A 14,897-nucleotide genomic window follows, 5' to 3' on the forward strand; every position below is an offset into this window, starting at 1 on the left:
ATTTGTAAATATTACAATGTTTAAAAAAAATCATTAAAATTAGCGTTTTACATATACAGTATAAATAGAATAAATGTATTTCATAAATATATATATATATATATATATATATATATATATATATATTATATTTTAGTAAAAATTAACGTACCTTTGATAAATAAATGTAATGTCAGCAGGGTACATGAGAGCCATGGTGTACTTTTAAGATAAGATTTACACAAAACAATTTTGAACAGAAACATTGAATTACATCGACAAGTATCGGGAGCGCAGAAATGTACGGCGGGTACCGGCGACCGGGAGACACGGAGGCACGAACCGCTTTGGGAGAAATCTGGAAAACGCGCCAAACTGCGGGGATGTTAGAAAACTCCACACAAACTACCTACCTACTACAACTAGTACTTACCTACCTACGTGAAGTACGTAACTACCTACGAACAGCAAGTACCTACCTGCGAGCGCTGAGTACCTACCTCTAAACGTATGTGCATATTAAAATACATAACCCAATCCAAATAATCCAAAAATTATAAACAGTAGACGTTAGGTTTTCCGAGGCGCGTCTACCCACTTGGAGATGAACAGCGAAAATTAACTAATTGCCCCTAGATTTTATGTACTTTAGTCTATTTTTTTCTGCCTCTAGTTTCAATGTCATCATATCAGTTGTCAAGAAAATAATTTAAATTATGCAAATGGGAGGATATTATAATTTTTTAATCCATAAATCTTTCATTATAAAACTGTCAAAAAACATAATTTTAACCAAATTCGAAACATTAAACGAATTTTGTCATCATAACTTAGTAAGTGTTGACAGCGTGATGCGACTAGAGACATCTAACCTAAAATTAGGATATTTTGGAATTTAAAATATATATATAATACCTCAAAATATTGTTTGGATTTGAAGTGGTTACGATCCGATCATTTCGAAGATCCGCATCAAGGAACCAATAGAACTCGAATAGCTAAACAATTGATTTTTCGTCAGATAAATCGCACTAATAAGACCGGAATTTTTATCACAAATATTATAACGAATATGAAAAAAAAAGGTTATCAAGGTATTATACAAATATTTTAAGCCATAAACATGGCATAAAAGTGAAATACTGTTATTCTATCACTGCGGACAACAAATGTGTTCGGGCCTCAACACTTGTTTCGACATTATAAGTACTATTGTGAAATATTTTTGTTTTTATAAGATATTTTTGCGATGACTCAAGTATCCCGGATAATCCGCTTCCTAATAGGTTTACCTTACCCCGGAAAATCGGGAGTGTTCTGTTCGTGTATATATTTGCATAAGATAAATACCGTTTTGACTATGGTTAGGTTAGGTTAGGTTAGGTTAGGTAATGTTTTATTGAAAATCAAAAGAACATAATTTGGATTTATTAATTAGCTTTGCATTGAAAGAAAAAATACATCATGACATGTATTATTATCAAGTATTTAGTAGGTACATAGTTCAGAGGTCAACGCGTTACTTAAACAATAATAAATATATATATTTTTAAATACATAAATTAGATAAAAATACTGTGTAATAAAATATTGAAACCCATTCAAAATATTATCGAATTATGTAAGAAAAAGTAAGTTATCATTGCATTTGACATTTTGTTTTGCTTATTATTTTATTTACGGAAAAACATTTTTTCATATTTTAAATTAGATACAATTATTTTCAACGCATTAAAGAATCGTCATTTTTAAGATATGTAATTAATTAGGTTCTACTCGGATAATAACACTCTCCCTATCATTCATCGTTCACTTTATACAATACCAATCTAAAACATTTGTTTTTAAGTGGTTTACACGAAGTGAACAATGAATGATAAGCAGTGTTATATTACCACACTACAAAGTTAACAATGCTTTTAATATACAAAAAATATATTCGGTTAGTTTGGGCGAGAAAATTGTTTGTCTTAAAGTGAGTTTGGATAGAAGAAACAATTCATAATAAAATTGTGACAACACAAATAAATAAATAAATTAGCCTCATTGCACGTTTATTAGTAGTAATATGACATTTCTCTCGGATTAAAATTATATTATTTGATTCCATTTGGAAATTAATAACATAATTTTATTTCATGATTATAGTAAATAAAATTAATAATATTATTTAATTAATCACTGAAATATAACTGAAAAAAAATGTTTAATAAAACATGTATATATTGTATTTATAATCAAATTCACTTTCCTTTCCATATCAGAGATGTCCATATTTTTTCCAGTAAAGTATGGCAGGACTTCTAATTTGATAATTTATTTAAAGATTATTTCCAATCTTAGCATATCGCTCTTTATGTAATGTTGAAATTAAACACGAATATGTACAATTGCCATTAGTTATCTACTCCAAATAAATATTAGTGAATGTGTGCGCCTACCTACATATATATACCTGTTGACATTTCTTCTGTCTGGACGTATTAATATTTATATGAATTATTATATACCTACCTATTTAATATCCATTCGGTCATTTACATCAAGTACAGGTCATTTCAGTTCTCCGCTAAGAGATAGCCGGTGGGAATAATAAGCCACTGATAAAAACCAGAAAACGACTTCTTTTGAGAACCCGTGTCAAAAAGTATGATCGGTGTAGTAGAAATTACCATCTTTTTCGATAATTTTTTATTAGGTTCTCTCAAAATGGCGAATTAAGTACGCCTAGGAGCGATTAGTAAGCGTATTTACAAAGTATACCATAGTACAGCCAGCAAAATGTTATACATACATAGAAATAAGTTTAAGGTAAAAAATGACGTGGATGTGGATTTGCGCTGGGTATGCAGCACCCTTATTCACTGGGTTATTCGTGAACGACTTAATGATCCATTCAAGTAAAAAATACCAGATCTTAGTTTCGAGCGAATCTAGTTCACAAATAAAGATGCGTCGAATGGTTGAACATTTCAACGATTGATCTGATGAACAAATATCTTGTAGATTTGTCCACTGGCCAATTAGTCCATATAAATACACTTTTTTTTTAAATGAGAAAAAAGTAAGTTCTCGTGATTTCCTGCTGACTTTTTTTGGTCGCCAATACAATTTGAAATAAAATTTCTAGCATTCCGCCAACGGTAAAATTTTAGGAGCAAGAATTTTAAGAAAGAAAAAGTAAGGTTTCCTGATCTGAGCAAATTTTTCTGAAGACCTTTTTTTGGTCCGACGATACTTATCCGGCTGAATAATTATGAATGTCTCATAAAATAACAGGAAAGATGATCGTTCCTAATGACCGGATAACTTCGGTGATAAAAACCACTGAAGCGGATCTTCTGAATGACCGAATGATCTTATCGACCTCTAGTATGCAGAATGATGTGATAAGTAACTGGACTAATACAACGCAAGGTGCGGCTGTGCCGAAGCATACTTTACAAATACGCTACCGGTAGCTATTATACGTTGTGCTTGTCTAATGCTTAGTACTCGTTAATATTTATTTCAGTTTCACAGTGTCAGTACATCGGAACGTGACATTTTTATACGCAGTAAAAATTGAATATCGCTTCAATCATGTGGAAAACTGTCCCTATATTCTTGTTATGCGTCTCTCAGATGTTTTGCGAAGAAGTGTTGGAACAGCCGGAGAAGAGACATTACAAGACTTTGCAGTTTGAGGTTCCTTTGGACCATTTCAGCTTCGCCACAAATGGAACGTTCAAAATTCGGTATTTGTATAACGATACTTTTTGGGACGTACAAAATGGACCTATATTCTTTTATACGGGAAACGAAGTAAGCACTGGCTCCGTTTGATTATTTTACATTAAAGTATATATAATTTTTCCGCAAAAAATGTGTAGCAAATAATATAACCTTCTTTTTAATTTAATTTATTTGTTTACAAATGTGTAGGTATATGTATATAAATTCAAAAACATATAATTTTTTGCAGAGACCCAAAAAGCCACTTTTTTGTCTTTTCGGTGGAATTCTTTTTACATACATTTTTCTATACTTTAAAAATCTATTTTAACATAATGTAGACATAAAAGAATGAAAAAATAAAAACTAACTAATTTATTTTTAACTTTTGATTCTTATTCCTTTATTTTGCCTTTTGTAATATTTACCAATATTTTGTATTACAAATCGTCTATGTACTGATAAAAGTAAGTAATTGACTTTTGAGTTCGCTCATTACTAACATAATAAGCATTAATCGACGTTTTATAAAACATATTTTGGTAAATACATAAGAGTATTTTTTTATATGAAAAAAAAGTTAAATGAAACCAAACGGATGAAATATTGCAGATATTTTGTACTATTTTTGTACAACAATAATGATTTTTATTATTGTGTGTTAAAATAACTCAAAACTTTTATACAAAACCATAATTAGTGACTTTACTCAGTACATGGATAAAATGTGATGGTAAATTATGTTTAATTTAAATAAAAATTATGGATGAAATATATCCGAATTTTTATCGATAAAATAACTCTCTATAAAAATCATGCGATATTTCTAGGCGATTAATAATATGTTTCAAAATATAATGATTTCACTTTCTTAAGTCTAGTTATTGTTTTTCATATAAATTACAATTATAAATTCAAATTAAATTATACATATTTTGAAAAGTCTTCTCTCTCTCTTAACGTTAAGTACGCTCTATAAGAGACAGAGTAATCGTTACTGAAATATTGTATCAATGATTGTATGAGTCGTGATAGAAAAATAACTAATAAAAGAAATAACAAGTAAAATAATAATCATAATAATAAAGGTCTTTGATATATTTGTTAACATATAATTTTTGACTTAAGATGTCTGACTCCAAATTCGTGTAGAAAAATTCACTCAAAACATGAATATTATATTTTCATGTTTGACCACATCAGCAGTATCACATCAGCAACACATGGAAATCAGCACATTTTCCTGAAGGGTAGTTTTAAAAAACGCCTTTTAAACTAACAAAGTTCACTTGACGTCACAAAGACATCTACGTTTAAAATAAAATAAGTTTCCACGTATTCAAATAAGAACAAATTTGCCTATAACACGCTGACTGGTCGTTGTATCTTTCACTGGAAAATCTATTTCCATTGTCACTCAATAGAATACTAGTTCGTTTAAGGCCCTCATTAAAGCCTTAAGGCCCTTATAAGGCCTTAATTTCCTTTAAACCCAGGTAACATTTAATATAATTGAATTTTTGCTTAAAACATCGATCGTCGATTGAAAAAATGAGTTTTTCCTCGAAATACATAAATATATGGTTTTGAAAAGAAAATAGTTAGAGTTTAATTAAAAGGTAAGGAGTAAAAAAAATAAAAAAATATATTTTCAATATTCTCCTTCTAACCCTTATCCGCACCAAATGGTGCATAGGGCACTACATCGTATTGACGCAGTGTTATCTCGATCGTTACATACATGAAGACAAGGTCACTCAAGTGCAAGATCACTCCTGCACTTCAGGGAGCAGTCCAGGATAATATTACATAAATATTGGAGTGTAAATTCACTAACATTTATTTTCACCCCCTCCCTCCTCCTGGGAATCGAACCCAAGATCTCCAGCACGGTAGCGAAATACGCTGACCATTATACCACGGATACAGACATTTAAATATATTCGTACATATTATTTTTTCTAATCTTAAAATAAATATATTTTTAAATATGCGTGGAGACACGTCTGGTCCCTTACGCGGCCAATTGCTTTTCGAATTCGATGTTTTCTAGTTGCCCCTTCAACAGGAACGAATTTTACTTACATTTTGTTATTTAAAAAAAATATGTGTGTTTTAGGGATCGATCGAATTATTCTCCGAATTCAGTGGATTTGTATGGGAAATAGCGTCTGAATTCAAAGCTCTCGTTGTTTTTGCAGAACATAGGTATGTAAACATATGTAATAAAAAAAAATATTTTATAAAATAAAACCAAACTATATAACTAACCATCACGCATCCTACCCCTGCGGGAGGCGTATTATAGTCCTGACTATCTAAATTGTGTTATCCTGTCTATAGACTTAATGCGTATTTGGAAACGACTACTTTATGGCATTTACATCGGCTTTATGGTATATTTACACCTTTCATGGTGTAAAAAAATATGCCTTGTGAAGAGTTCGGAATTAAGCGTGTTTTTTTTCTGATAACAGGTATTATGGGGAATCGATGCCGTTTGGGAACAAATCATTTTCTTCGCCTCAACATACTGGATACCTAACTTCAGCTCAAGCCTTGGCGGACTATGCAGATCTTGTCTATCATTTGCAAGACAATAATAAGAAAAACAATCCCGTTATTGCTTTCGGAGGTAACTAATATTTGAAACTTAAACATAATTAAAAATTAATTTGTTATAAATCACTTGTAAAGAACCACTTTTGAGTTTGTTAATGTAAACACGACAACATTTTGAGTGTGTCCAAATACATGTTCACAAATCTGGACTATCTCCAATTATAGGATTTATTTTTCAAATAATTTTTTGACATCTCATCAAAGATGAAGAAGAATATGGAAGTCTGGGCATTTACGGGGCTGACGACCGTCAAAGGCTGGTTTGAGTGATCACTTTATACACGTGTAACATTCACTAACTCTACCCATTTTTGACAACCACACTACTCAAATTCTTGGGAGTTCTATACATATGAACCAATTTAGAAACCTTGTTCTTAAATCACTAGAGCAAAGTCGAGCACAAAAACCTACTGCGAACCTGATTGATACTAGCATGTTTATTTCTAGCAAAGTACACACATACCAAGTAGAAATTGCTTAATAAAAGCATGCTTATGTGCTAGTAATGAACATGTTGCTCACTCCATTCAAGAACGTCATAAATCAAAAATCGTCAGTTTTCAGTTGTGCATGTTTTCGGAATGCCCAGAAAATGTACTATATCCCAGCAAAAGAGGCATATTTTTAACTTAATATTTACCCGCTACAGAGCAGAAAGTGTTGTTTTTGCAGTTTGAAGAAAAGGTATTGTTTAATTATTTTTTTAAACATACCAAATATTTTTCAAATGAAGAAAAAATGTTCAGATTTTTACCTAAAAAGATCTGTTGCACAGTAAAAAGTTCAATAAGTGGCTTGATATTTATATTTAATACATTGTATTGTATTTTTAAACTTTAAAAACGTTCTCCTGAAAAATGAAGTTTTTTGATTTATGACGTTCTTGAAAGGAGTGAGCGATGTATCAAGAATATTTATTACTAGGCTTTTGATTCCCGAATACCATATTTCAGATTTGCAGCTTATATTTTTATCCCGGCGTTATTTTCTCATCACGGAATACACTTTCAGGGTCCTACGGAGGAATGCTGGCGGCATACTTCCGGATGAAGTATCCCCACGCAGTAGCTGGAGCCATTGCAGCATCAGCTCCGATACTCCAGTTCCAAGGCATGGTGCCATGCGATGCCTTCTATAGAGTAGCGTCATCTGCTTTCGTCTCTGAGGATGTGAACTGCGCTAAAAATATTTTAAAGTCTTGGGCGACTCTCAGGTAAAAAGAAGTCGAAATCCGTTTACTGTATTACACGTTTGGACGTCTCAACATATATGAAGAATATGTACGAAGTCTGGCTATTTACAAGGCTTGTGATCTGTCATAGCAATTCTCTTGGATTTTATTAAATTCCATTTAGAAATAAACATTTCCGAGTATGCAGCCTTGTCAACAAACAAGGTCTCTAAATTAAAAATTATACATTCATGGATATTTATTCTACCAAAATTCTTTACAATATACTTTTTTGACGTCTCATTACAAAGATGAAGAAGAATATGGAAGTCTGGGTATTTACAGGGCTTATGACCTGTCAAAGGCTGTTTAAGGCTGGTTAGACAAGCGCTGTGGCGTAGTCGGGTAGACGCTCGACTGCAAAACGACGACTCGACAGCGTCGCGGTTTGATTCCCGCCAATTGCAAAATGAATTCAAGAAAAACGTATTTTCAATTGGTCTGGGTATTTGTAATGTATTTTTCACATTTACCTTCCCTATCCTTACTATTCTACCTGCAGACAAACATCCAAAATGCGTTTTGAGGGTTAAAAAAATTCATTAAAAAAAAAACAAAATTGGTCAATTTACACACTTGTAACATTCATATGTTTTTGTCCGCCTCCGTAGTGTAATGGTTAGCACGCTCGGCTACCGTTCTGGAGGTCCCGGCTTTGATTCCCAAGGGGGGTAAAATAAACATTAGTGTTTTTTAACTTTAATATTTATTTAATATTACCCTAGACTGGTACCTGAAGCTTAGGGCTGATCACCTTTCCTTCATGTGTAAACGATCAAGATAACACTGCGTTTATACGACGCAGTGCCCTATGCACCATTGGGTGCGGATAAGGGTTTTATCATAACATTCATTTTCTACCCATGATTAACAAAAGCCTACGCGTTGCTGTGGCTGAGTCTAGTTAAATGGAAAATAAATAAAATCACTTTTTTCCAATACTTATTCAAAGCAGTCGCTTTGTTCCGTTTGAGAAGTTGTGCTTGTTTTGTAGAAGTACTACCGGGAGCGCAGAAGGCAGAACGTGGTTTTCAAAGGAATGGAAATTGTGCAAAGAAATGAAGGCGGATAATGAGACTCAGGGCTTGTTAGATTACATGAGCGCGATGTACACGACGCTAGCCATGGTGAACTACCCGTACGCGAGTAGCTTCATGGCGCCCCTCCCAGCGCACCCCGTCAGGGAATTCTGTTATCATCTCAAAAACGGCTCCCTCACTGGAAAACCATTGTTAAAGGTAACTTTCATTTTTATTAAATAAAAGTTAATCGAGTTAACAAACACAACGTCGTTCCGATGCGGTGCCCTACGCACCACTGGTGGTCAGAAGAATATCTTCCATGCACCTTACATCAATATATTTTTTTATTATTTATTGATTCGGCATTGACTTTGTAGAAGGACATGTTAATTATATAAAAAAATAAACACTCGTTATGAGTTTTGTTGAAAACAACTGTACTCGTAGTTATCGAAACTGGTATTGTGCAATGAAATAAAACAAAATAATTGTATTATACATACAAGTGTTTAATTTTTAAAATAATCAATATATTTTTTAGTTTATTTATTGTAACTGCAGACGGTTGGTAGAATTCCATATTGAATAGTAGGGTAATATATCAAAAATAAAACAAGGTTTTTGTTGGATTGAATTCTGCATTTATTCATGTATATCTGAATGCGTGACGCGTTTCGTCTTCTTAGGACATTATTAAACAGGTGTTTGATAATGTACTAAGAAGACGAAACGCGTCACGTATTAAGACATACATAAATAAATGTAGAATTCAATCAAACAAAAACCTTGTTCTATTTTGGATATATTACCCAACAATATAATTTTTAGTGTTATCTTGCATTTCACCTGTTTTTTTATACATATGAATTCATTTAGCATGGAATTATAAGAAGTAAAATGCAAATATAAATAGTAAAAAGTCTAATTGATTGAACATTGCAGGCACTCTTTTCCGCAGTGAATCTTTACACAAACTATACGGGTAAAACTAAATGCATAGACACCGGTGACAGTACATACAACCCTGATTTAGGAGATCAAGGATGGGATTACCAAGTAAGATAATGAATATTATAATCATAACCTATATAATTAATTTAGCAATCGCAACCTTCAGACGTACGAGCTTTACACCGTGATTACTGCAGCGGCGACAAAAGGGATACAAGAAGGCGCGCGTTGTCAAAAGTGATAGGCGCATTTCCCGCCTTGCGATACTTTGATTTTCTTTTGTCGTACATTGCCCGCGGTTTTGCGTTTTATTCAATACGATGGCTTTTAACTCTTTTAATTTTTGAAACTGTATTTTTTTCAGTCCTGCACAGAAATGGTAATGCCTATGTGTACAACGGGAAAATACGATATTTTTGAAGCAGCTGCGTGGAATGAAGATACATATACTGAAAGATGTAAACAGAAATGGGGTGTGACACCAGTGTATTCGTTGGCAGAAAAGGAATATGGAGGAAACAAAATCGAATTCGCTTCAAACATTGTGTTCAGTAATGGGTTATTGGATCCGTGGGCCAGTGGTGGAATTATGAAAAACTACAGCGAAAGTACACCAGCTATACTTATTCCGGAAGGAGCCCACCATTTAGATTTGATGTCTGCGAATATTAAAGATCCGTATTCTGTTAAATTTGCTCGAAATTTCCACAAAGCGTCTATTACCAAATGGATCAAATCCCATCAAAAAAATACTCTCAAAAGTGATTAAACTTTACTAAAAACCTCTTCGCCTTCTTGCTGTATATAAATATTATTGAATGAAATTAATAATACTTTTGATTTAATTGTGATTTGATGTTTTATTTATTGATATCCCGTGGAAAACCACTGAATTATCTTATCTAAAATGCTATTTAGTAGTACTTTATCTGTGAAAGTTAGTGAGTTCCTAAGAAATATTTGTAAATACTGTGGCGATGGTCATCACCCGGTTTTAGATATAACTGCATATATTTTACCCCGAGGATTCCGAGGATTCCGGCGCCCCGGGAGGCCGCTGACGACCATTCACCGACTATACTCAGCGGAACTTCGAGACGCCGGACTGACCTGGGAGGAAGCCAAGGAGATGGCGCGTGACAGAGTGACTTGGAGACGACTCGTGTTGGCCATATGCTCCACCCAGGGAGCGAACATGGAAAGAAGAAGAAGAATATTTTACCAAGGTTATACTCTAGCAGAACTCTTTAAATCTTATAAACATGTTCCAGGATAATGAAGTTTAAATGAGAAAAGTTCATCCTAGATGTGAATGTTTTTTCCCTAGAATTTTCACTCATGAATTACGTGAACTTATAATAACTTTAAACATGAGTAAATCCACTAATGAGTAGGTAAAGGTTATTAAACTTATATAATTGAAACCTTAGCAGAGCTATAATAAGCGGTGTTGCATGAGCTGTACCTAGATTTCGGAGTCACTTGGACGTCAGGTAATTCAAAAATTATAATAGGCATTCTTGCACACTAGTCATTTATTATTTAATAAATTGTAAAGAATGTATTTCAATTCATAATAAGTAATAATTTAATTAAAATAAAACAAATGTTGCCATAATATGTAGATACTGTCTAATAAATAAATATTTTATTAGACAGTACCTAAATATCATGGCAACATTTATTTTATTTACATTAAATTATTACCTATTATAAAAGTGGTGAAAGTACATTATTTGCAATTAATTACAATAAAAGACTAGTGTGCAAGAATGAAAATTTTCCCGGAATATGTTGGTTTGACTTAATGTGGTGACATTGGTAGACCTGATTTCCGAGGTACTCTTTTATTTGTTGGCAATGCCGTTCGCTGAATTTTGACAGCGCGGTTCATAGGATAACCAAGTTTTGTAAATAACCTAATTCAAAATAGTTGTAAAGTAATATACATAATATATTTAAAAAAAGTATTGAATTATTTGAACTAAGTATATTGCGATGTCTCCGGATATACAAGGAACCTTCGTCTCGGAGAAAGTGAACAAAGTGAGATGGGTACAAGAGGAGTATAATGAATCAAATTCTTTTTTGACCGGCAGTTGGGATAACGACGTAAATTATATCAAGTTATGGTCTTTCGAGTCAAATTTCGAAGAGGAAAGTGCAGAGTACCCCAAAGTTGTCAACAAATTGGAATTTGACGGCGACGTTACTGAACTGAGGTTTATAGACAAATTGAACATTGTGACATCGTCTTCTAAAGGATTCGTTAAGTTACTTACGCTTAGCAATTATGAAAAAACTGCACCCTTCAAGGAAACGATTACGTGGGACAATTTGCACTATTTCAAGTAAGTTTTTTTGGTAAACAGTTATTTTAATTATACACTATGTGCATATTCATAAATTTGTAATTATCATTAACACGGTCATAAGCCATTCAGATCATCTTATAGGTCTAGATACACATGCTCATTACTAGCACACGACCATGCCATTATTGAACAAATGCTACTTAGTAGCATGTTTGTACACACTTCGCTAGAAATGAGTATGCTCAAATATCAAAAGTCGTGCGGTTGGAAGGGGGCATGTTTTGAGCAAGTGTGAACAGGTTTGCTTATGAGAATGCACTAGCATACCATTGATACTAATCAATCAGTTGTTCGCAGTAGGTGTTTGTCCACAACTTAGCTTTAAAATATCTTACTGAGATGATTTTTATTTTTTATTTGTACCTTTATCTATGAGCAATGAATGCCTCTGGAATCTGCAATTTCCTTATATAAAAACAGTATGGCAAGAAATAATGGATGTCAAGATTTGATAACCAACATGAACGGCCAAACTCTGACTGAAAATTATAGAAACAAAAATTAAAAACCTAAATTGTCTATTCCTTGTATTTTTCTTTCTTTGTCATTATGCCAAAAACATTTGGACGCATTGCATTGCAAGCAAAAGAATGATTTTATTCAGTTCTGTACATAAGACTGCTTTATTTTCTTCATTTTTTATTACAATGAGCCAACAGAGAGCTTGCTAGTAAATTTCATGTGTTGGAGTATTTTATTTAAGCATGCTTATTTCAAGCAAGTGTATACAGGCTAGAGAGCGTGCTCATTAAAAGCACGAGTATGGTGTAGTCACTGTCAATTTTCCTGTCATCGCACATCCTCATACTTTTCTACTTCATTATTTTAATAATTGGCTCTATAACTTGAATCCAAACATCTTTTATGATAAGGTGATGTAAACTAAGTGCTTTCTGGTCAAATTTACTTTTAAATCAGGTCCGTGTATGGAGAATTTCTTTTTTATACTCTTATTTTTTTTAAACAAATCCTTTCTCTCTCTCAAAGCCTTTATTTTAGAGGCTTGTCTGCAGCTAGGAAAGTAAGGTATATCCCTTTAACTACCAAAATCCGATATATCGGGTTTTGGTATTCTAGCGAGAAAGCGAGCAACTAGGTTTCATAGCAACTTATTAAGTTTGCAAATACCCTCTATATTTTTACAGTGATGGTTCACCGAGTTCCTGTGCCGCATTGGCTGTAATGGACGGCGATGTGGTCAGCGTCGGGGAAGATGGTAGAATGAACTTTCTGACTTCACACCAGTCTCAAGTTGTCAGAACTATCGACAACGCCGACAGCTGTTCCCTCCACTGTGTCTGCTTCCTCAAGCACAATGAGGTTTGTAATACTATGTACTTTTGAATAATTAACTAACTAATCATCAAAGCTCACTGCAGAGGTGGCCAGAGAGAATAGAATACCAATATCTTTGCACACAATCTTCACCTCTTGTAGTGAAAGCCATCTTTTCAATTTAAAATTACTGCCGGTACGTGGAATATTGTGGATTAGTATCATCGTTAAACAACAAACTAGACAAAAATATTGAAATCCTTTAGTACACAACCATGATACACGATTTACACACAACGAAGGTTTGATAGTCCCAAGAATTAACAATAAATATGGGAGTCAAACACTGCAATATATCGTTCCGAACATTTTTAATTTGTTGCCGACGGATGTTAGAGATCAAAATTAAATATGGAACAAAGGCAAAATAAAGGAATGGGTAAATGATCAAGAGTTAATTTTATGAAAATTGTAAAATGTTTATATTCTTAATTTTTTTCTCCACCAACAAGACACACAAGGTTGCTTGGTGGGTCTCTGCAAAAAAAAATTATAATAATGTTCTAAATATGTATAAATTGTGATTTAAATCAATGTATACAAATAAAAAAATTTAAAAAATATATAAAATTAGATTGTTCATCAATACCAATTTTGATATTGATTACACCATCCTCATGTTCATTCATAACAACAATGCTAGTGGACTTATATTTTTGTCATGCAACTACAATATTTACCTATTAAGAAGGCAATAGTTTCTTGTAGTGGCGTGAACAGAAAATTAATTAGGGTAGGCAGTAGCTAGGTACCGATTAGTAAGGTAGGGTAGGTACTGGTTGCACTTTTATGTCACGCAGGTGAGTTAGGATAGCTACTACTTTTCTGCCTGATATGGAATGCACGCCCCTGGTTCCATATCGCTCACTCCTTTCAAGAGTGTCTCAATGACCAAGAATGGTCTCACTATTCACAGATCTCTTTAAAACTACAATGCTCTTCCATGTTGAAGCATTTGTTTTTGCATTTATATTCCTCTTTTTTCTTCAAATAGGTTTTAACTGGAAATCTGAGGGGACAGATGAAAATATGGGACTTGAGATCTCCTAGTAATAGTCCGGTAAATACTTTTCTCCTGAGCGGAGATCAAGTGGCCGCCACCAGCGTGGTTCATCACCCCACCCAGCGCCACCTCGTGCTAGCGGGAAGCGAGAATGGTGCCCTCGCCGTGTGGGACCTTCGAGTCAACACGTACCCCGCCTCCCTGCTCAACGCCCACTCCGCCGCCGTCTCGGAGATCCAGTTCCACCCCGACCACCCGCAGCGCCTCTTCACTTGCTCGGCCAGCGGAGAGATCTGGCATTGGAACACTTCTACCATGACCAAGCAGATCACCACTACGATGAATGCCACAGTTTCTCTGAACGAATCAACCATCAACCCGTGGTTGATGAGCGACGAAGACAGGGCTAACTTAGAAGTGACGTCTCTGATGTCTGACCTTCACAAGCCAATCAACTCGATAGATTGTAATAAAAACAAAATTGTATGTGGGTGTGATAACGAGGCTATTTACATTATAAAAAATGTCTTTACCTGAGTCGTTTCTATTATTATAAATATATTTTTGAAATAAAAAACGGTCTTAAAAAATCTTATTTTACTCATGGAAATTAGCAGTGTCCAGGAAACACAAGCTAATACGACTACTGGTACGCAACCCCA

General features: G+C 33.8%; 3 protein-coding genes across 3 annotated transcripts in view; 2 read left to right on the forward strand and 1 right to left on the reverse strand.

Annotated features, from left to right (window-relative positions):
* Nucleotides 1–459, reverse strand: part of LOC148313818 (neuronal acetylcholine receptor subunit alpha-10-like) — a 59,880-nt gene extending 59,421 nt beyond the window's left edge. Inside the window, exon 1 of the mRNA XM_088256878.1 lies at nt 152–459. Coding sequence (XP_088113004.1) covers nt 152–245 — 94 coding nt within the window. The 5' untranslated portion in view covers nt 246–459. The remainder of the gene's footprint in view (nt 1–151) is intronic.
* Nucleotides 460–3,491: 3,032 nt separating this feature from the next.
* LOC148313819 (lysosomal Pro-X carboxypeptidase) lies at nt 3,492–10,373 on the forward strand. The gene is made up of 7 exons (XM_088256888.1): nt 3,492–3,783; nt 5,813–5,901; nt 6,171–6,328; nt 7,330–7,531; nt 8,544–8,787; nt 9,514–9,627; nt 9,887–10,373. The coding sequence occupies exons 1-7, from the start codon at nt 3,562–3,564 to the stop codon at nt 10,289–10,291; spliced, it is 1,434 nt and encodes a 477-aa protein (XP_088113014.1). The 5' UTR covers nt 3,492–3,561; the 3' UTR covers nt 10,292–10,373.
* Nucleotides 10,374–11,208: 835 nt separating this feature from the next.
* Nup43 (nucleoporin 43) lies at nt 11,209–14,830 on the forward strand. The gene is made up of 3 exons (XM_088256918.1): nt 11,209–11,873; nt 13,043–13,217; nt 14,227–14,830. The coding sequence occupies exons 1-3, from the start codon at nt 11,521–11,523 to the stop codon at nt 14,770–14,772; spliced, it is 1,074 nt and encodes a 357-aa protein (XP_088113044.1). The 5' UTR covers nt 11,209–11,520; the 3' UTR covers nt 14,773–14,830.
* The last annotated feature ends 67 nt before the right edge of the window (nt 14,831–14,897 follow it).

This window comes from Brachycentrus maculatus, unplaced genomic scaffold (assembly GCF_059751285.1).
Source record: "Brachycentrus maculatus isolate JH-2025_06_01 unplaced genomic scaffold, ASM5975128v1 h1tg000005l, whole genome shotgun sequence".
NCBI lineage: Eukaryota > Metazoa > Arthropoda > Insecta > Trichoptera > Brachycentridae > Brachycentrus > Brachycentrus maculatus.